The 22,250-nt window shown below is 38.3% G+C and overlaps 1 protein-coding gene across 4 annotated transcripts in view; it reads left to right on the top strand.

Moving 5' to 3' along the window:
- PATJ (PATJ crumbs cell polarity complex component) overlaps positions 1-22,250 on the top strand; it is a 345,818-nt gene that overhangs the window by 45,445 nt on the left and 278,123 nt on the right. For all 4 annotated transcript variants that reach the window (XM_075998871.1, XM_075998878.1, XM_075998885.1 and 1 more), the window contains exons 10-15: positions 979-1,070; positions 2,718-2,859; positions 7,617-7,760; positions 10,614-10,690; positions 12,724-12,780; positions 20,996-21,130. In XM_075998871.1, coding sequence (XP_075854986.1) covers positions 979-1,070; positions 2,718-2,859; positions 7,617-7,760; positions 10,614-10,690; positions 12,724-12,780; positions 20,996-21,130 — 647 coding nt within the window. The remainder of the gene's footprint in view (positions 1-978; positions 1,071-2,717; positions 2,860-7,616; positions 7,761-10,613; positions 10,691-12,723; positions 12,781-20,995; positions 21,131-22,250) is intronic.

A 22,250-nucleotide genomic window follows, 5' to 3' on the forward strand; every position in this document is an offset into this window, starting at 1 on the left:
CATTGCGACCTCAAACTCCTGGGCTCAAATGATCTTCTTGCCTCAGCCTCCCAGAGTGCTAGGATTATAAGCATGAGCCACTGCTTCCAACCTGTTATTTTTATTATTGTTTTGTTCCCCAAATATTTTCAACCTGTGGTTGGTTGAATCTGAGATTGGTTGAATTAGCAGATGTGGAACCTGTGGATACAGAGGGCCCACTGTACCAGCAAACCATCATAGTATGGCAAATAACATATTCAATTTGACTGAAGTAAGTGGAGAAGTCACGAAGAGGGAGGCATTTGAGCTAGGAATGGAAAAGAAAACAATGTTTTGAGTTCATTTCAAATTAAAAAATAAAAATATAAAATCATCCACATCTATGGCTTTTTATTTTCCAATTTCCCTTCCAGTCCTTGCCTGCAGGGATCCATGTTTTTTATGTAGTTAACAATTTTATAGCCATTTGTTTCTATTTACATGTTTTATAATAAAAGGACATGTTGCTGAGCTCATTCTAGTTTTTTTTAAAGGTCATGTGTACTTTTGTTTTTTTCTGTGTTTGGGAAGCTAACATGAGCAGTGAACTAAATATAAGCAAGGAGACCTATTAAGGAGACCCTTGTCATAGTGCTGGTGAAAAATGATGGAGGATTATGCCAAGTCAGCAGTAAGAATGGAGACAGACCAAAAGAAGAGGGGCAGACTTAAGCTGGGCTATCTTGAATTCCATCTTAGATTGGAGTGCATTTCATGAAGCTTCCATTGCTGATTATTTTTCCAGAAGAGCAGTCATCAGTCAAATCATTTCGAATTCGGGTCACTTGTGATGGTGACAGTTTGAAATAATCCATCAATTTCTCTGCTTGTGTTCAAAATAGTATTTATCAAGCCTCCAGTCAGCCCCCTTAGCTAATTAATCTCTTGATATGAATTTTGCAATCAAGGCCTAATTAGAGCTTTTTCCCCTTTTTCTGTGTGTCTGTGCATCTTCAGGAGAGGCAGCAGGGATTTATGTGAAAAGCTTAATACCTGGCAGCGCCGCCTACCACAATGGCCGCATTCAAGTGAATGACAAAATAGTTGCTGTGAGTAACTGCCCTCTGTTTTAGATTTGAATCCAGTTCAAAAAAAGAAATGTTGATTTTTTATTATAATATGTATAACAGGATGATGGCTTAACATAGTTTCATAAGGTTTTTTTAAAAAATTAAATCTGTTAGTACAGTGAAATCTCATTAATTTGAAGTCTTATGGTCCTAAATTTGATTTTTTTCATTGTCACTGAAGAAAGGATTCACTAACAATATTGGTAGGAAAAAATGTATATAATTATATAATGTAAATACATATATTTGTATACATATATATTTTAAAGATGTTCTAGCATTCTCCTAGAAAACACTTTTCAAGTACCTCTTTGTGTTCTTTAAACTCATCCATTTTTGTATACAATTAATAAGGCATTAACTGGCTCTTTTCATCCTTTTGAAAGTAGTTTCTCTACTAACAATAATTTTTAGTACACCCAAAATTGAGATATTTTATATTTTTGAGAATATAATAGTTATATCAATTAAAACTGATCTCTATTTAGTAGAAATTAGTTGAATTTTTATATATTTATATATTATAGTATCTATATACACACATACTATAAATAGATACACACAAATACATTGATTTACATAGAAACAAAGTTGGGTGGTATGATTTGAATCTTTATCCTTCAAGTCCATCTAAGAAAGCACATTTCATGACTCTTGGCTTTTTCATTAATGGGCTTAGGAAATGTCTTTTGGTGATTTGCAGAGTCTGGAGGCCAGCAATGGTAGTTGATGCTTTGGAGAAAATACTTATGGGGAAAGTTAAGGTACTTGTGGGTAGCTTAAGAAGATTGAGAGAGGAAGCCTATTGGTCCTAATGGACTTCAGAAATGTGGAATTGAGCTTGATTTAGATGAAGAGTACCCTTTTTTGCACATGCTTCCATTAGAAGACCTAATGGAGGAAGATCAGTGTGTTTCTTTGGAAAGTATCATAGGGTGATATGATAGAGGAATGAAGTATTGGATGATCTCTACAGTTTTCATGATAATGGCTTTTATTACATCTTGAGAGATGTGTATAATAATTGACAAGCTTTTATAATATTTTGAATTTTGAATAACATCAGAGATAAAGACCCTTTATCTCTCTCAGGCTGTGAGTTAAAATGTATGACTTAAGAATACAAGTTTAAATTTGCTTTCTAGTGTGTAAGGAAGTTTGTCAGTATGTTTTAATACTAGGTTTGCATTCTTATTTATTTATTTATTTTTTGAGACAGAGTCTCACTCTGTCACACGGGCTATAGGGCCGTGGCATCAGCCTACCTCACAGCAGCCTCAAACTCCTGGGCTCAAGTGATCCTCCTGCCTCAGCTTCCTGAGTAACTGGGACTACAGGTGCCAGCCACAATGCCAGACTCATTTTTTTTTTCTTTTTAGTAAAGACCAAGTCTCTCTCTTGCTGAGGGCGGTCTGGAACTCCTGAGGTCAAGTGATCCTCCCACCTCGGCCTGCCAGAGTGCTAGGATTACAGGCATGTTCCACTGCACCTGGCCAACTGTATTCCAAAGTCTAATTTAAATCATTTTTGGAATAAAATGAACTGTCTCATTTTATTTAGCCTTGCAAGAATTAAAAATAGTAGCTAACTTAAAGCTTCTGTTTAACATTTCTCTTAATGTTTTAGGTTGATGGTGTGAATATTCAGGGTATGGCCAACCAAGATGTTGTTGAAATATTACAAAAGGCAGGGCAGGTGGTACGCCTAACCCTTGTTCGAAGGAAGACACCCTCCTCTGCTTTTCCACTTGAACAGCCTTCAGACAGAGGTAATCAATTCCACCACCCCTTTGCCCCCATGTAGTGTGGGTTTAGAAGAATAGCTAAATTATGGAAGTTACTCTGTGAGTCTGAGTAGGAAAAAATTGCCCACCTTGTATAATGCAGCGATAGAGAAATGAATGATTAGTCATTTGTGCATTGAAGAAGTGTTTTCTCTTTGCATATTTTAATATGCCCATCCAAATGTTAAAATGTGAACCCTGCCTGACATGCACTAAGCTCAGAGAACTCTAAATGAAGATAGAAATCATTTTGCCAAAAAGCTTCCGAATTTTACCAATTATATTTGAATAATAAAGCTTGGTACTTTTTGTTCCAGAGGCTCTCATTTGTCTAATGCTTTGGCATTTTTCAAACATCAAGTTTCACATTACTTTTAACAATATATTTTATTCCAATATGTCTCTTGATTTACTTTTTCAAGTACTGTGAGAGAAAATAAAACATGGATTTCTATCAAAAACATTTTTGTTTGTAAAATAATGATTTATTAATTTGGTTTTAAGGTTAGTAAATCTTCATTATAGGACAAATATATAATTGTATGCATGTCAATTTTTTTTTTCTTTGGAGATAGAGTCTGTCTCTCTATTGCCCAGGCTAGAGTACCATGTTGTCATCATAGTTCACTGCAACCTCAAACTCCTGGGCTCAAGTGATCCTACTGCTTCAGCCTCCCAAGTAGCTGTGGAACTACAGGAGAGGACCACCATAAATTTTTTGTAGAGAGGAGAATCTTGCTGTTGTTGTTCAGGCTGGTCTTGAACTCCTGGCTTCAAATGATACTTCCACCTAAGCCTCCCAAGTGCTAGGACTACTGGCATGAGCCACTGAACCTGACCATCAACTTTGAATTATCAACTTACAAAAATACAGATCAACAAAAGTTGATAATCATGGGACCACATATTCAATTAAAAATGACTGACTAGCTATATAAATAGTAAGAAATACATCTATTAAGGTTGGGTGCAATAGCACCTGCATGTAATTCCAGCTTCTCAGGAGGCTTGGGTGGGAGGATAGTTTGAGATCAGCTTGAGCAACATAGTCCCTCTGTCTCAAAAAAAAAAAATAAATAAATAAAATAAAGAGAAAAAGAAAAATACTTCCATTAGAATTTGTCAGAAAATGAATATATATTTTTTCCCTCTGGAAATATTTCTCTGAAGATATAAGAAGACCGGAAGGCTTTGCTTTCAACTGATATTGATTTGTATTTGTGTTGGAACTTTTTATGTTTTATGTGATAGTGGAAATTTTACTGCTGAAAGACAGATGCCCTGTCAACTGAATTGAATATGTGAAATTTAAAATTGCCTAAATAGTACAAATTGTACAAATGCCATATTGACCTTAAAAGGTTTACATAAATATTTATGTAAATAAATGGTTTTTAATAGCTCTGATGGAGCCTTTGGCTTCAATTTAATATTCCAAATGAACGAAGGCATGCTCAGTATCTACAAATTAGCAATTCTTTACTGGGCATGCCTACATTTAAAATTTATGTTGGGATACGTTCTGCTGGAAATCTGCACCCCTTTCTTCATGATTTTGGTGTGCTCATGGCTTCACTAGCACCTCTTGCAAAGCACTCTGCTGTAGCATTTATCACACTACGTTGTAATCACCTGTTTATGTGTGGGACTACAATGTGGGGAGTGATTATGTCCTTGCCCCTGCCCCATGTCTCACATCTTTGTGTGCCTTGCACTTTGTCAACATTTAGAAGTCTGTTTTACAGAAACAAACTGCACCGCTTTTAGCTCTTGCATGGTGCCTTCTATCATTCTGAATCTTAGTCTTTTTCTCCTCTAAACTCCTACTATTTGCATACATTGTGTATACATATTTGTGTCCCTACTTGTATACTGTTTGTAGCACACAAGTACATTGCTTTGTACTATAAAGCAATGGTATGTACTATAAAGCAATGGTGGTATGTAACTGTCTTCCCCAGCTCTACTGGCAGCTTTGGCTTGGCATTTTTTTTTATTGTGATTAAAAAAAAATACATAGGGCTGGGTGCCATTGCCCATGCCTGTAATCCTAGCACTCTGGGAGGCTGAGGCAGGTGGATCGTTCAAGGTCAGGAGTTTGAGACTAGCCTGAGCAAGAGTGAGACCCTGTCTCTCCTAAAAATAATTGGCCAACTAAAAGTATGTAGAAAAATTAGCTGGGCATGGTGGCACATGCCTGTAGACCCAGCTACTTGGGAGGCTAAGGCAGAAGGATTGCTTGAGCCCAGGAGTTTGAGGTTGCTGTGAGCAAGGCTGACGCCACAGCACTCTAGCCCGAGCAACAGAGTGAGACTCTGTCTCAAAAAATAAAAATACATAACATAAAATCTACCCTCCTAACAAATTTTTAAGTATACAGTATGGTATTGTGAACTGTATGTACATTGTTGTACAGAAGATCGCTAGAACTTTTTCATCTTGCATGATTGAAACTCCATACCCATTGTTTCTCATCACCCCAGCCCTTGGCAACCATCCACTCTACTTGCTATTTCTATAAACTACTAGGATACCTAATATAAGTGGAATTATGCATTCTTTGTCCTTCTGTGATTGGCTCATTTCACTATGTATAATGTCCTCAAGGTTCGTTCATGCCATAGCATAGGACAAGATTTCCTTATTTTTAAAGACTGAATAGTATTCTGTTGTTTGTATATACCAATTTTTCTTTGCTCATTTATTCTAATGTACACTTAGGTTGCTTCCACCTCTTGGTTATTGTGAATAATGCTGTAGTGAATGGTTGGCCTTTCTCATTCTAGTACTAGGCTATGCAGTTACTGATGTGTGGTTTAAACTTTCATGTTAATATCATAGGAACTTTTTTTTTTTTAGACAGAGTCTCACTCTGTTGCCCAGGCTAGAGTGCCCTGGCGTCAGCCTAGCTCACAGCAACCTCAAATACCTGGACTCAAGTGATCCTCCTGCCTCAGCCTCCCGAGTAGCTAGGACTACAGGCATGTGCCACCATGCCTGGCTAATATTTTCTATATATTTTTAGTTGGCCGATTAATTTCTTTCTATTTTTAATAGAGTCGGGATCTTGCTCTTGCTCAGGCTGGTTTTGAATTCCTGAACTTGAGCTATCCGCCCTCTTCGGCCTCCCAGAGTGCTAGGATTACAGGTGTGAGCCACCACGCCCAGCCAGGAACTTTTAACTGACTGTATTTTTCAACTTTTTATTGTAAAAAAAAAATTTTTAAACATACATAAAAAATAAAAGACAACATAATGAATACCCACAAGCCTGCCATTTAGATGCAGTAGTTAATATTTTGCCAATTTGCTTTCTCTGTTAATCTTTTTTCCCTGAACCATTCCACAGTGAGTGGAAGACATCATGACACTTCCATTCTTTAGCTTATAAAAATATGGATATTCTCTTATATAATCATGATACTATTATCACATCAAAAATTTTTTTAAGGGACAAGATTTTCCTCTGTCACCAAGGCTGGAGTACAGTGATATGATCATAGCTTACTGCAGCCTCAAACTCCTAGGCTCAAGAGATCCTCCTGAGTAGCTGCGATTACAGGAGGGCAACCACCATGCCTGGCTAATTTGAAAAAATTTCTTATTTAGTGGAGACAGGGTCTCACTGTGTTGTCCAGGCTGATCTCAAACTCCTTGCCTTGAGCCATCCTCCTGCCTAGGCTTCCCAAAGTGCTTGAGCCACCACACATGACCAACACCAAAGAAAATTAATAGTAATTCCTTAATATCAAATACCCAATACATACCTAAAATCTCTCAGTTGCCCCAAAATTTCATTTGTAGCTTTTCTTCCCCCAGACTCCCCTGCAACCAAAACTCCCAAACCAAGATCCAGTATTGTATTGCATTTGTTGCATGTGTATATCTGTTTGGTTTTTTTCAATCTAGAATAATCTCCTACCCCTGCCTCCATGACAAAGAATTTTTGAAGGGATTGTTTCACTTGTCACTAGAATGCCACATTCTGAATTTGATTATTTCCTTGTGGTGTCATTTAACTTGTTCTTCTGCCCACCACATTTCCTGTGAATTAGAAGCTAGATCTAAAGTCTTAGGTTCAGGTTAATTATTTTTGAGATGAATATTTTATAAGTGATGTGTGATTATTTAAAAAATAATCCAAAATGACTCATGTTCAAGTTTTCTTATGTTTAAGAGATACAAAGTGACTTGCCTTACTGAGATTGAAAACTTTGGATGACTCCTATTATTTTAGTTAGCTCAATTTGGCTAAGGGAGGAATCTCTGCCCCCAGGGGAATTCTAATTCGATTCCAATTAATGATGTTACCTATGTAGACTTGTGTGTTATACTCATGATGATGTCATGCCAGCACCTAGGAGAGCCCAGAGCAATGGCCCAGCTTATTCTGCAAGTCTAACTTCCTGCCCACCACCTCCACAAGTGTTTTGTTCTTTCTAAGGCTATGCCAAGAAGAGTCTACCCTGCTTTGTCATCGACTTTACCTTGTTTTTCTCTTCCCATTGCCTAATTCCTTATTCTTTTCAATATTATCAACAAGTTTATTTTTTAAGGAATTGATTGGTTACCTGTTACACTTGGCACTTTAGGTTAAAGGAATCATGTAAGTTACCTCATAGGCTTGTAATGAGGCTGTGAAATGGGAGAACAGGAGTGAAATAAACTCACTGAAATATGGTCCTCAGCGACTAGTGACCTAGTGATTCAAATTAGCAATTTTTTTATTTTTATTTTTTTAGGAATTATGGAACCACCAAAAACACCAGGTGTCTTTCTAACTGGAGCAGTGGAAACAGAAACTAATTTGGATGGTGAAGATGAAGAAATTGGAGAAAAAATGGATAATCTAAAAAATGACAACATACAAGCCTTAGAAAAATTGGGTAGGCACCAAGTGTTCACTTGGGAATAATTGGACTTACTGATTTGTTAACCATTTTCTGTCTTCGTAGTTATTAATAATATAATGTGAGGAATCTTAGAGGCATTTTGATGATATAAAATAGGGTATTCTTATTATCAACATCTTAACAGCAGTTGGGGAATCAAACATATTCTTTTTAAATCTTTGTTTTATTATATTAATTTTGAATGCATGTTAGTATGTGATGACTATTTTTTATCTTGTTTTTAGCATTTTTAACTACTGCATTTTTTAGCTTGTATATTATCATTGATATGTCTATAGCTAGAGATCATAGTTATGTGTATACATATAGCAGTGTTTTTTTATATCATAAAAATTAATAGTCTGTACATTTTTATATGTTGCATCAAAATATCAAATTGCCCGGCTGCTATACATTTATTCTTTAATTTTCTTTTGAATTGATTTATGACTTTGTTCTTTTACTTTGAACTTTGATACCTCAGTATTATGGCGGACTCTGTTTTGCAAGCATATTGAGTAAGTTTCACATAATTCCCCGTGCAAAGGGTGCTAAAGAAAGCCTTGCTAGCTAAACGAAACTCCCTGGAATACTTACCACCACCCATGTTCCAGAGAAGTTTTGGGTTTTAGCTTTGTCTTGTCTTAGGATAGAGCCTAAAGGAAGGAGTTAAGCCCTTATTCAAGTTAAAATATTTTCTGTGATCTGGAAATTTACCTTGTTCTTTTTGACCCAAGTAGGATGCAATTTATCTTTGCTATTTTACTTTAGCTGAGTATAGATAGGTTTTTGGTGAAATATCAGGTGAAAATCAATGCATTTTGAAGTTAAAAATAGTTTTAGAATTTTTTTTCTTTTTTGAGACAAGGTCTCATTCTGTTGCCTGAGCCAGAGTGCAGTGGCGTCATCATTGCTCACTGCAACTTCAACGTCCTGGACTCAAGCCATCCTCCCACCTCAACCACCCAAATAGCTGGGACTACAGGTTTGTACCATCACATCCAGGTCTTTTTTTTTTTTTGGAGAGATGAGGTCTCACTATGTTGTCCAGGCTGGTCTCAAACTCCTGGCCTGAAGTGATCCTCCTGCCACAGACTCCCAGAATACTGGGAGCCACTATGCCTGACCTAGAAATATTTTATCTGTGCATTTTGGATCAACTTCACTGCATTTTTTCTTTGTGCATATGTATAATTTCAGTTTGAGATTAAACCCAGCATCTTCTGTCTGCTATGAAGTTAGCTTCTATTTTGCCTTTGGAATAATTGTTTCAGATCATTGAGTTATTTTTATTATTATTATTTTTTTGTAGCCTAGGATTTATTAAGCTGCTGAAAATAAAATTAATCTTTTTCCTCTAGCACTTAGGCCTTTGTGCTGTGCTTTAAAACTCATGACTGTGTTTTTGTTGTGCAACTGAAAGGTAAAATACAGGCAAAAGAGTTGTTGGTGAAATCTCAACATTACTTTATACGTGTATATAACTATCATCTGAGCACCATGTTTTTAAGCTTAGAATTCAACTAATACATTGCAGATTTTGTTCAGATTCATTTATCAGATAAGAAACTGCTGCCTAAGAGAAAGTTAACAGGCAATACATTAGAACTCTTAATATAATTTCTTAAGGAAATGTTAACAGGAATGGACACAGGTGCAGAGCCCAAATGAATTTGATGTTCTGTTTTTAATAGGATCTTTGGTTAGTTATCCCCTAAATGTAATCTAGCATATCAGTGAATACAGGTATTTCATGGATGTTCTTTTGTAAACCTAGTAATTTAAGTTCTTTAGTGTTCATTAGTCTTAGTCTCTGATTTCTGAGGTTAGCCTCTTTCACTTAATGATTTGTATTATGTAATTAAGCATTATACGCATCCAAGATGAACTGTCTGCTAAAGACTAAAAGAGCTGATATTACAAGTTACATTTGATTTCAGGCAGGCGGTTATGTCAGTTGTGATAAGTGTTCTGTGACTTTTCCAATCTTAAGACAAAATTGAAAGAGCTTTTTTAAGTTAAAAAGAAGGTGGAAGTTTGTTCATTTTCTGGTACTACTATGGATAGAGGCTGTAATTACAGTTTTAGTACTTTGACTTTTGCCTATTAGACATTATTCGTACTGTGAACTATGCGCTGAGCTTCTGGCTAAGATCATGTGGAGGACAGGCAAGACACTTAAAATCTGCCTTACCTCATTAAAATTGTCTATTCAACAAAGGCAGTATTATACTCAAGTAAGAAAGTCATAAAGATATAAATATCCTAATGACCCATTAGCAACAAAAGACTGGTGTAAAACCAAAATTTCTATTATATTAAAGCTCATGGAACTCTGGTTCCAAGCCTTTATAGCCACCCATGTGAAAAGTCTGATTGTGTTGATATGCCTTGTGGACAGTAAAGGTATCTTGATAAGTTCTTACTTTTCCAGTGGGTAGTAGGATGGTACTACTTTGAAGTGATTAACATTTAAATTAAATCCTTGTATGCCCTAACATATTATACAGCAAAGCCAGATGCATTTCACTTGTAAACTATAGGATATTTACACACACAGTATATATAATTTAAATTTCATTTATGAACTCATCATTTCCTCTTCTCTTGAAATATTACTTAACAACAAAAGCTCCTTCATAGTTTGGTCGCAGCTGGTCTTTACATTTTACATTAGTCTTATAAGTCACCTCTGATTTACTTTACCTAGTAGACCTAAGTTAATGCATTTTCCTTTTTATTCATTTCCCCTTTACTTACTAAAACTGTGCTGTTATTGAAGAATTTAGTCATTAAGTGTGTTTGGCTCACAGTAGCTTCAACATTCTTTTTTTTTTTTTAATCCAGAAAGAGTCCCAGACTCTCCAGAAAATGAGCTGAAATCCAGATGGGAAAACCTTTTGGGTCCTGATTATGAAGTAATGGTATGTTAAAATCCTCTAATAAAAAACATTCATGTCTCATTTGCACATCAAACTCCTAACACTACAATTTAAATAAATGGGAGAGTCAAAGAATAGCCAGCCTGCTTTTATTTTTTTTCTTCTTGCCTTTCTTCCCCATTGGATCAATCAATTGATTTTTTAAAGCATTTTAAGCTGTAAGAATAATTAAGGACTGCACACAAGCTTCAGTTACAATTAGCAGACACTCAGTTCATGTTGAAACAATTTAAGCTGACAATAGGCAGAAAAATGTTAGAGGAGAGAGGGCTTGCCTTTAAATTTATAACCTGTATCAGCTGTTTAAAATTGCTGGCATTTTTATGATTGCTTTTATGATCTGTTTGTTTTATTGTACACTGAAAGGGCTGTGGATATTAGTCCTGTGTTTCACAAAGAATCTTACAGTTTTATGTGAAAAATGAAAGAATGATTATCAAATGTATTTGGAAGAACAGGAAGTAATTTAGGTTAGGTATAAGTTTATAGTGCCAGTGGTCCATTAGACTTCCTTTCACCTGTTATTAGATTCATTGAGTAAGGGATTGATTACATCTCCTCATATGAATCCACATGAAAGCAGAAAAGCTGTGCTTAGAAAAGCTTCTACTGTGTTCACTAAATGCATTAGCAATAAAATATTCTTTTAAATTCCTATTATCATTCACATTTTCTTACATGTGTTTATCATTAGCACTGTTGGCTGGTTAGAGATTTTTTCTCTCTTCTTAGAGTATCCAGCCACTATCTATTATCAGAAAATTTCCAGTGTCATTAAGATGAGTAAAAACAGTTCATATTTTCTCTCCTGCTAATTTTGTGCCTGCATGTCAGTTCTCATGAACTGCTGCTTCTCTGCTTCATAGGTTTTGGATATTGCTATTAGGCTATCATCTAGCAGAGAACCTTTCCTCCTAACCTTAGTGGTTTGATATTCAAGGTAATTTGGTGCACCAGTGTTTATAAATGGCCAGTTTTCTGATGGGCTCTTTTTTTGTTAAAATTTTATCCTCCTTTTAAAATGTGTTTATCACATGGAAGGATTGTAGCAGACAGGCTAGAGAGAGGAGACAGAATTTGAAGATAGCCTATTCATTAAAAGTTATAGCCTGTTGTTTGGAGGAATGAGAGGCAGAAAGGAGAAGCCAAACATGGTGGATGAATGAATGAATGAATGCGTGTACTCCAGTGTTTCTTATTTCACTGTCTTCCAGGACCTACTTATCTGAAATGCAGTACTTTTAGAAGCTTTATCTGGGTCATTGTTTAACTTATCCTTTCTTTCCAGATGCACCATATTTTATTAACACTTTACAGATGCAAATCTTCAGTAACCTACTTTTGCTTGCAAGGAATTTGCTTCTCTGGCTGTCCACCATTGAAGCTTAGAACAATAGTTTTCGGCCAGGCTTAAAAGCTTTAAGTATTCCATGAGCTTCCCACCAGGGACCAGGTCTTTCTGTTTGTGTCTTTGCCAGCTTTTTCTCCTGGGGAAATGGTTGGAGTTTGTGGTGGAAAGTCAGGTGCTTCAGTTTTTCCAAGCTCATCTGACTTTACTGACATGGAAATTTTGTTTCAAGGCCTGAATTTGAAAGTAAAAATGTCCATATTCTAGGTTTTGTCAAAGGAGTAAAATTTTTATGGGTTGATTATAATGGAGGATTATATTAAAATTTTAGGGATCATAGATTTTAAAAAATAGTATTTGCCCATCACATTCTGTTCAACTTTTAGATAATTTAGGGGAAAAGATTGACATGAAGAACAACAACAAATGTACTCTGAAATTTTATGTGTTATCCTTATGGATTTCAGAAATATAGGAAAGAAATTATAATGTAGATCAGATGGAGTTAGCAATATATAGTTTTGCAGATATTTTCAGAAAACCTAGGGAGAAGTAAAGTTATGCTTTTTTTTTTTTTTTTAATCTTTTTTTTCTTTTTTTTTCTTTAAATCTCTGTAAGGGTTATGCTTTTTATAAATATAAAAAAATATATTTCTTGTATATGTAGGTTGCTACTTTGGACACACAGATTGCAGATGATCCTGAATTACAGAAGTATTCAAAGGTAAGCATTATTTTTTTAAGATGTTATCAGTTTATTATTGTTTGAAGGACCTTCTTTAAATTCTTACTGAAGAAACTAAGTGCTGTGATCTAAAGTTTCCAGAATTTAGTCTTAGATATTTTCTGGAAATATGTTGGGTCTCATTGTTATGAAAGATAATGGTTAGATATACTTTGAAAGAATGCGGCATCTTTTATGCCACTTCCTGAAGCCAAAACCCAGGTTTGACTCTTTTGCCCACCTTAGAGGTAGTATGCATAGTAATGTTGTACAGAGTGTGTTAGCTTTTCAGATGTTATAAGAAGTCCTTTTAAAAATGTTTCCTATAAATTAGGACCAGGAATATAGACTTAAAAAAACCCTTCAAGTCTAAATGTTCAAGGACAAAAGTGGTTTTAGGTCTGAGTATAGGCAATGGTTGTTCTTGAACTTAAAACATTTTTGGTAAGCTTTATTCCTAATGACAAAATGTCAGAAGGTAACTTTTATAATTTTTTCTAACATTTTTATTGTCCTCTCACTACAAATTAACTTTAGAGTTCCTATTCCAGATAATCAAAGGCCAGGGCAATTAAAACTTAGAGAAGCCTTCATTTTGATAAGCTATAATCTTTTAAAAATTTTTCTTCTTCATTGGAAATTTGGGTCTTTTTTCTTTTTTTTTATTTCAGCATATTATGGAGGTACAAATGTTTAGGTTACATATATATTGCCTTTGCCCCATCCGAGTCAGAGCCTCAAGCATGTTCATCCCCAGACAGATGTACTGCACTCATTAGGTGTGAATATACCCATCCCCTCCTCCCTCTGCACCCCCCCCCCCTTTTTTTTTCCTAAAAAAAGAGACATCTCACTATGCTGCCCAAGCTGATATGGAACTCCTGGCCTCAAGCCATCCTCCCACCTCAGCCTCCCAAGTAGCTGGGATTATAGGAGTGAGCTACCATGCCCAGCTAGAAGTTTAGGTCTTAATTCAATAGCTTCTCATTTTTCCCTACAGTATATAAAGGAGATTTTAACCAGGCAATCCAAACCCCTTTTGCAAATGAGGTTATTAAAGTCTTTCTGGGTTGAATGACTCCTCCAAAATTACACAGCAAGATAGTGGCCAGGACATAGTGTGTTCATTCCTCCTGAAATATTTACGAAGCCCCTACCGTATGCCAGAAATGTGCTACCATCTGTAGGAAGCAAAATGGAAAGGATCTTTGCTCTCATAGAGTTTAGGTTCTGGCTTGGTTAGGGGCATAACAATAGACAAGTACAAAATAACTTGATAAGATAGTTGCAGATTGTAATAAGTGCTTCAAGTGAATCCACAGGGTGAACAGAGTATAACTAGGGGAGGCCACTTTAGAGAGGAGGCTGGGGCAAGCCTCTCTGAGCTCAGGCTTGAAGGATAGAAGGTGGTGAGCTGGGACCGGAGGAGCAGCAGGAATAGCAGCCCTAATGTAGGAAAGGGCTGGCATGGGTGCAGGGAACAGGTGTTTGTTTCAGGGTGTCTGGGTCAAACTAAGTTAAGAGCTGAATGTCGTTAAATGAGGCTGGTGAGGAAGGCCAGGTGCTGCAGAGCCTTGAGCACTGTGGTGGTACATGTGGACTTCATCCTCAGTGCAAGGTAAAACCAGTGGAGGGTTTTAAGTAGGGTTTTGTCATGATTTGAGGTCAAGGCCGTACTTTTTTTTTTTTTGAGGCAGAGTCTCACTCTGTTGCCTGGGCTAGAGTGCCATGGCATCAGCCTTGCTCACAGCAATCTCAAACTCCTGGGCTCAAGTGATCCTTCTGCCTCAGCCTCCCTAGAAGCTGGGACTACAGGCATGCACCACCATGCCCAGCTAATTTTTTCTATATATTTTTAGCTGGCCAATTAATTTCTTTCTATTTTTAGTAGAGACGGGGTTGCGCTCTTTCTCAGGCTGGTTTTGAACTCCTGACCTTAAATGATCCATCTGCCTCGGCCTCCCAAAGTGCTAGTATTACAGGCATGACCCACCATGCCCAGTCAAGGCTATAGGTTTTTCCTTTGTCCCATCAGCTTTCTGGATTGGGAACATCATTTTCATGGGTATAACTGGTGTTTCTATGGGTCTAGCTGTCTTTAGATGGTTGCTGCCCCATAGCCACCACTCTTGAATTCAAGAAGCATCTTCATATATTGGGGGCTCATGTTAATAGATAAGGTTTCCTTCTGAGGTGGATGGAGTCATGGGGAAAGAGGGAGGTGAAAGCTATTTGTAGTGGTTTGAGCATTAGCTGTGCTGCTTCTAGGAAGCTGTTAATCATGACACAAGAACAGTTTTCCCGCATCTGGGGAGACTTGCACTTTTAGGGATGGCTTTCTTGGCAAGTGTTTACTATTAAGATAATCACAGCTCTGTGAGGGAGAAGCATTAAGCTCATTCTAGTGACCTTTCTGCTGGCCATCAATTGTAATATGAAGTGAGCATCAGTAATATCTCACATATGGGAAACAAAACTCCAGGTCTGTTCTCTGGTTTTGACATGACAGATTGACAGATTTTACTTTATTTCCCTCCTGAATTATATTTCCTGAGCCAGAGAACATTAAAATGTGGTTTCTCCCTCCCTCCCTTATTCTCTTATGAGCAAATATAATTTTTAAGGCTGGGGGATTTACTGGGTTTTCTAGGAGTTGCAGCGGGTGTTACCGTTCAGTTACCAGGGCTGGTTCTTTGCTTTAAATACATTTTCCTCTTTATTTCTCACAGTAACCCTATTGGTCAGCAAGCATTTCCTCTTTCCCATTTTTAATATGGGAAAATCAAATGTCAGGCAGTAAAGTAACTTGCCCAAGATCATATGCAGCTAGCAAGTGGCAGAATTAGGAAACAAATTAAGGGTTATCTGGCTTCTAAGCCTGCACCACTCTTTTGTTTTTTGTGTTTTTTTTTAATTTTGAACAGATAATAAATATATAGATGAGACACAAAATTCAAAAGGTATAGAAGTATGTACTGCAAAAAATAAGTTTCTCTCCAATCCCAGTCTTGTCATTCTCTTTCCCAGAGGCAACACCATTAGCATTTCTCAGACATGAAATTTTATACTTTGCTGCTCTCTTTTTGGTGGAGAATGTAAGACGCAGAATCAAGTGATTGTAGTAGCAGTGCTTACCTCCCGGGGCAAGTGGCATATCAGCAACATCAGAGGAGCTTTGTCAGAATACGCATGCCCTATTTTGTTCCTCCTCACCAGGACTGATCCATAGGTTTGATCCTTTTCTTGCCGCACTCCTTTGGGAATTATTCTTCAGGTATTCTTAAGCTGCCTGGTATGTGTTCAAGGAAGGATATTATACTTCCTCAAGACAGATGAAGCTTATTGGGAGGGTGGCATTGGGACTATACTCTGGAGGATGGATTTGGAGAAATGAATACAATGGGTAGTCCAGGTGAGGGAAATACCGCAGGCAAAGGTAGGGAGAAAGTCAAGTACAAAGTGTTAGATCCCACATTAAAAACTCAAGTATCACACGGGCCAGGCAGGTAACATAAATGATATAAAAAAATGATATATGGCACCTAATGTTTAACCTTGCTGTTAGGTAACTGAAGAGGACTTTCAATATATTACCATACAAGAGAGTACATATGTATTTTTTTTTGAACATTCACAATTAAAATTTTAGAGCGATAAGAAAAACAAATATAGTTGGGGGTGTGATGGATTGACCATCTTGAGTAACCTCTGAGTGAACACAACAAACTTTGGAGACCATTATCCTTGTGGTTCACCATTACTTTAGAACATGTAGCCTTGTTCTTGGAAAGCTTTTTATTTATGATAAACTTAGTAACTCCCTAATCTTTAAGCATAAAAGGCTGTTTAATACTTTCACCCTGGGAGACAGAGAAAATTACAGGAACCAATCATAGGATTCTTTGTGTTCTCATTTGAGTTTAACTCTTTTGGAATTGTCCTCCCTCATCCCACTGACACATCTTTGGAGATTTCCTTTCCAGAAGTTTCTTTTCCCCCTGAAGCAATATCATTTATATTCCCATTTGAGCACTTTGATATCTTGTTTTACCGTCCTAACAGTAGAGCTTTTAGCAAAATGAATGGGCTGCAGTTTGGTTCGTGACAGGTCTCTACTCACGGGTTGAAGGCCTCTAGCTTTCTTGATCTCATTTGATCTTCATCATTTAGCACTGACAGTAAATCACACAATGGTCACACTTTCCTTGGATGCATTTCCTTGTATCCTTTACTTGTCATATCAGGATCATGAAAATCCTGCTGCTCATTAACTTTGTCAGTTTAAAGCGGCCCCTCGCAAAGCTCGCTGGAGAGGCATCAGCAAGCATGCCACGCGGTGTGCGTGAAGGCATCAATCATTTGTTGCGCCCACTCCTGTCATTTCCGCACTTTCTGCTCTCTGCCTAAGAACCCAGAACACCGAAGGGGTGGACAACTCAGAGAGACAGATGAAATGCTTGATTTGTTTAGTTGCTAAGTGCAGCTGGGACAGGTAATTAAACAGTCTTGCTCCCGCAGAGAAGCCTGCAGCAATGTAACATGAAATCTCGGAAACCCAGCTGTACCCAGATTTAGATTCAGAACTAATATTAGGTAGGCCTCCTTTAACTTGACAGATTTTGTAAACATCATTTCTGGTCTATTTGTTCAGCATGATTGAAGATGAAGCATGTGTGTTTTGTTCACCATCTAAGTTTTCTAGGGAGTCTGTGGTGTTTACAGATATCTTGGGGAATAGCCTAGGTGGGCAACAGCGCCCTGTCTGGAGGGCAGGGGCTGCCATGGGTGAGGCTCTGCTGGTCCCCAGGACACTAGCCCATTCCTCACTTCAGCTGTTCCACAGTGGTGGGAAGGGGGTCAGCCGTGTGAGTGGATCAGGATTAGTTGGGGGGGGTAAATGGGGTGTATGTGTGTGGGGGGAGGTTGGTGGAACCAGTTTCCTCCTAACCTTTTTATCTTTTATGGGGGCATACTATTAATATTATGTAAGTAGCAAAGACCTCTCTGTGTAGAGCAACATCTTTGTTTTAATTTGAGCACTTATTTCTATGCAGAAGTTGATACCACCATTTACTCGTTTGCTCGAACAAAAAATTTAGCAATTGTCCTTTTCACTCTCTTCCCCAGGCCACCCCCCAGCAGGCTGACTTTTATGTAGGGCTGACCCATTCTTACCCTTCGAGTCTCACCTTAAACGTCCCCTTCTCCGGGGAGCCTCCTCTGACCACCTTTCCAAAAGGGCCCTGACCAGCTGTGCTCATTCGTCCTGACCCTGGTTAGTCCCTCCCAGCACTTGTCACAAGTGGTCATTACTTGTTTGTTTTTCACATAGTGGCCACACTTTCCTTGGCTGTATTTCTTTGTATTCTGTGACAATCCTGCTGCTTGTTGGTTAGTCATTTATTCACTTTCCTGTGTGCTTGTGTCTACTTCTTGCTTGTTTACCATCTGTCTACCATACCAGATATTCCTCTGTGAGGGCAGAACCTGTTTCTTTATATTTCCTGTTTCTTATATTTCCAGCTCATAGCTCAAGGCCTTGCACATAGTTTCAACCCCATACATATACACTGCATATCATGTCCAAACTATATCATAGATCAGTGGTATACTGGTAAAGGTCTAGCTCTCAAAAAATAAAAAAGACAGCTCCAATTTGTAGCATTTATCAATATCTGTGATGTTAATACTCCCTCCATGACAGATTTGAAGCTACCAAAAATGACATCACTGATCATGGAGTTGGAAAGCCATGTGCAGCAGCACTTCTTTGATATAGGCTTCTTCTAGGGAGCAGAATGGCTTAATTATCTGTCCCGGCTGCATTTAGCCCCTAAACAAAGCAAGCATATCCTCTGTCTCTTTCTGTTGTCCACTCATCGGTATTCTTTGAGTTCTTATTTCCATCTATGCAGATATAATAGCTATAAATCCAAGAACATAGATATTAGTAAAATATAGTGAAAAATAATTAGGAAGTGATGGGTTTTGAGCACTTATTCCATTTATTATTATTTAATTATAACTTTATATAATTTAATTTTTAATAATGGCTATGTTTCACAACTGGCCTGCCAAATTTCTGAAAAGTGAACAATCCATCCTCAAGCCAGCACAAGCCAGCTACAGCCACCCCACTGGAGATGATCTGTTTTGGATGCACTGACAGCTCTCTGCCCTATAGTGATGGGCTCATAAATGAAGTGAGGAAGACAATTGGCAGAGATGATGGGTAAACTGTTATTACAGAAGCAGTTACCTGAGAGTTTTTACTCACCTCCAGTAGATATACCACTAAAGAAGATGACCATAATGTATCCTATCTTGACAGACATGTTTTGGCACAATGACTAGGCAAGAGAATGAGCTAGCAGCAGTGAGAAATAAAGACATCAGAGAGGGAACAGAATAAGAACAATCACAAGCTTCCATGCAGAGCACTAGAACAGACAGAGTGAGACCCTGACTCTAAAAAAAATACAAATAAATGAATAGCATACTATAACATCTTATTGCCAGAGATGGTTGTAGATCCCAAAGTACTTAGTGGTCAACAGCACTTAATTTTCAGAAAATTATCACAGGGCGAGAAGTCCCTCATGTCCATTTTAAGTCATTGAAGTCACAGTCAGCTAGACTACTTGCCACTTCACATTTGTCTGCGTGTCTGCAGTGGGACAGAAATGAGCCCCAGATGGTGTCTGAATCAAGGCCCGTGGCACTCTGGGGACTCAGAGCAGACGATGGAGGGGAGGGGACAAGCTCAGGAATAAGGGATCACAGAGAATAGGAAAACTGAAGGAAAGAGCCACATTGGTGGATGCATTGCCACCCTGTGTAGGATTTTCTCCTTAAAAAGTGTAGGTAGAGGCCGTGCGTGGTGGCTCACGCCTGTAATCCTAGCACTCTGGGAGGCCGAGGCGGGCGGATTGCTCGAGGTCAGAAGTTCGAAGCCAGCCTGAACAAGAGCGAGACCCCGTCTCTACTATAAATAGAAAGAAATTAATTGGCCATCTAATATATATAGAAAAAATTAATCGGGCATGGTGGCGCATGCCTGTAGTCCCAGCTACTCGGAAGGCTGAGGCAGTAGGATTGCTTGAGCCCAGGAGTTTGAGGTTGCTGTGAGCTAGGCTGATGCCACGACACTCACTCTAGCCTGGGCAAGAGAGTGAGACTCTGTCTCAAAAAAAAAAAAAGAAAAAAAAGTGTAGGTAGAGGTAGCTCTGGCATTTTTAGGTAAGCACACTGCTACAGGAAATGCAAATCGCAATTAGCACCACTTACTGTATTTTAGTTTATATAGCCATAGTGAGAAATCATTAGGGCCATCTTTGAAAGTCAAGAGAGTGGAGTTGGTGAATGCCCTTGACCTTTGCAACCAACAAAGATGAGTCCAGCTAAAATGCTCGGCTCCTCACTCTGACATTGGCTAGAGTTTCTCAGCCTTTGAGTCACATCTTAGCTCAGGCGAATCCTTATAAACTGACAGAATCAATCCCAGAATGGATGTGATTGCCTTCCTCAAATTGGAGATAATCTCACTTAATTGGCTAGAAAGAAAGGACATCTTGGGTGAGGTACTATCTTTCACGGATTGGTTTAAATAACATTTAATGAGCCCATCTTTAGTGCCTAGTACTGAGTTTATAGAGATGAAAGGTACAGACTCTGCATGCAAGTGTGGGGGGGAGGGGGAGAGAAAGGGGGAAGTCAAGAAAACAGTAATTCTAAAGCTGTAATGGAGATGCGCACAGGGTGTTCTTAAATCTCAGATGGAGGCACCTTAACTCAGGGCTTCCGGAAAGTGACGCTGCCTCGGTATTGAAGTGTGAGTAGGAGTTGATTAGGTAATAAAGGGGAGTTAGGATGTTCTGGGGGATAGGGAGCCCGTAGAAGAGTGAAGCATGACATACATACTGTGCTGCAGAAAGCGTGGACTGCCTGGAGCTCAAAAGTGAAGGCAGGACTCTGTGCACCCATATCTCCATTCCCAGGGAACCCAACGGGAAAAGAGGAGTGAGAACAAGAAGACCCATGACTTCATAATTTTATTCTGTTTGAGGCTAGTTTTCGCATTATTGTCCTCTCTTAAAATTTTGGTGGTCTGATTCAAGAGGTGGGGTTTTCATGTAAAAATAATACCGGATGGAGGATTAACAGCCAGGCTTGTCTTTGTCATGTTCAATGTTGTTGGCTCTGTGTCCTCCTACAGCTGCTGCCTATTCACACTCTGAGGCTTGGCGTGGAAGTGGACTCCTTTGATGGGCACCATTACATCTCTTCCGTAGTTCCTGGTGGTCCTGTTGATACCTTGAGCCTCCTGCAGCCAGAGGATGAGCTTCTTGAGGTAAAATTTATGGGGAAAGAAAGACACAGGAATTTTTAAGTTCTAGGAATATGTATTCTTATTAGAAATCCACACTGAGTTACGGTGTCACCGATGCCAATGTAATATGACCCGCTTAGATTGGAAAACACTACTTATTGGATGATAAAGGAAGTACATATTATGCTTTCAGTTCATTTTCCTCATCTTTTGAGGCTCCTGAGAGGTCCTTTATTTAAAGAATTGACTAGGAAAGAAGTTTGGTAGCCTAATTAGTGTTTTTTTTGCAAAATTCTAATCCCACATTTATTTGCAAGTTTTGTCGATTATTTCTAATAAGGGTTAGAGCTGAATGATCTTAGGCTTACTGGTTTTCAGATTGTCTCCTTGGGACCTCCCCTTCATGATGGCAGCCTTTTGTGGGCTCGCTCAGGTTCCCCAGTCTCTCTTCAGTCAGAGCTGTTCTAAAAATTCTAAAGCGCCTTTGATTTGAAATAAATCACTTTCTTTCTTTCTTTCTTTTTTTTTTCTTTTGAGACAGGATCTCATTCTGTTGCCCAGGCTGGAGTGCAGTAGTGTCATCATAGCTCACTGTAACCTCAAACCTGAAACTCCTCACTTCAAGCAATCTTCCTGCCTCAGCCTCCCAAGTAGCTGGGACTACAGGCATGCTCCACCATGCCCGGCTAATTTTTAATTTTTTGTAGAGAAGGGGTTTTGCTATGTTGCTTAGGCTGGTCTCAAACTCTAGGCCCCAAGCAGTCCTCCTGCTTTCGCCTCCCAAAGTGTTGGGATTACTGGCGTGAGCCATTGTGTCTAGCCTGAAATGACTTTCTTGAGAGATTTTGTACGATTGAAAAGTTGCATAGTTAATATAACAAATAAGCAAAACAACACTGAGACCCTTAATTTTATAGATAAGAAAATAAGCCACTAACTTCTCCAACTTTATACACTGAATTAGTGGTAGGAGAACTTTAGTTTGTGTTTCCTAACTCCCATTTCATTATTTTCACAAACACACTACACTACCTCCTATGCCCCTAAAAGAGATGTGGGGAACAGTCAGAGGTGAACATTGCATAGAAGAGGATTCTTCTAAAAGTGAGCATCTACAAGAAACCCTAGGTTGAATTTAATA

The sequence above is a fragment of the Microcebus murinus genome, chromosome 2, assembly GCF_040939455.1.
Source record: "Microcebus murinus isolate Inina chromosome 2, M.murinus_Inina_mat1.0, whole genome shotgun sequence".
In the NCBI taxonomy this organism is placed as follows: domain Eukaryota; kingdom Metazoa; phylum Chordata; class Mammalia; order Primates; family Cheirogaleidae; genus Microcebus; species Microcebus murinus.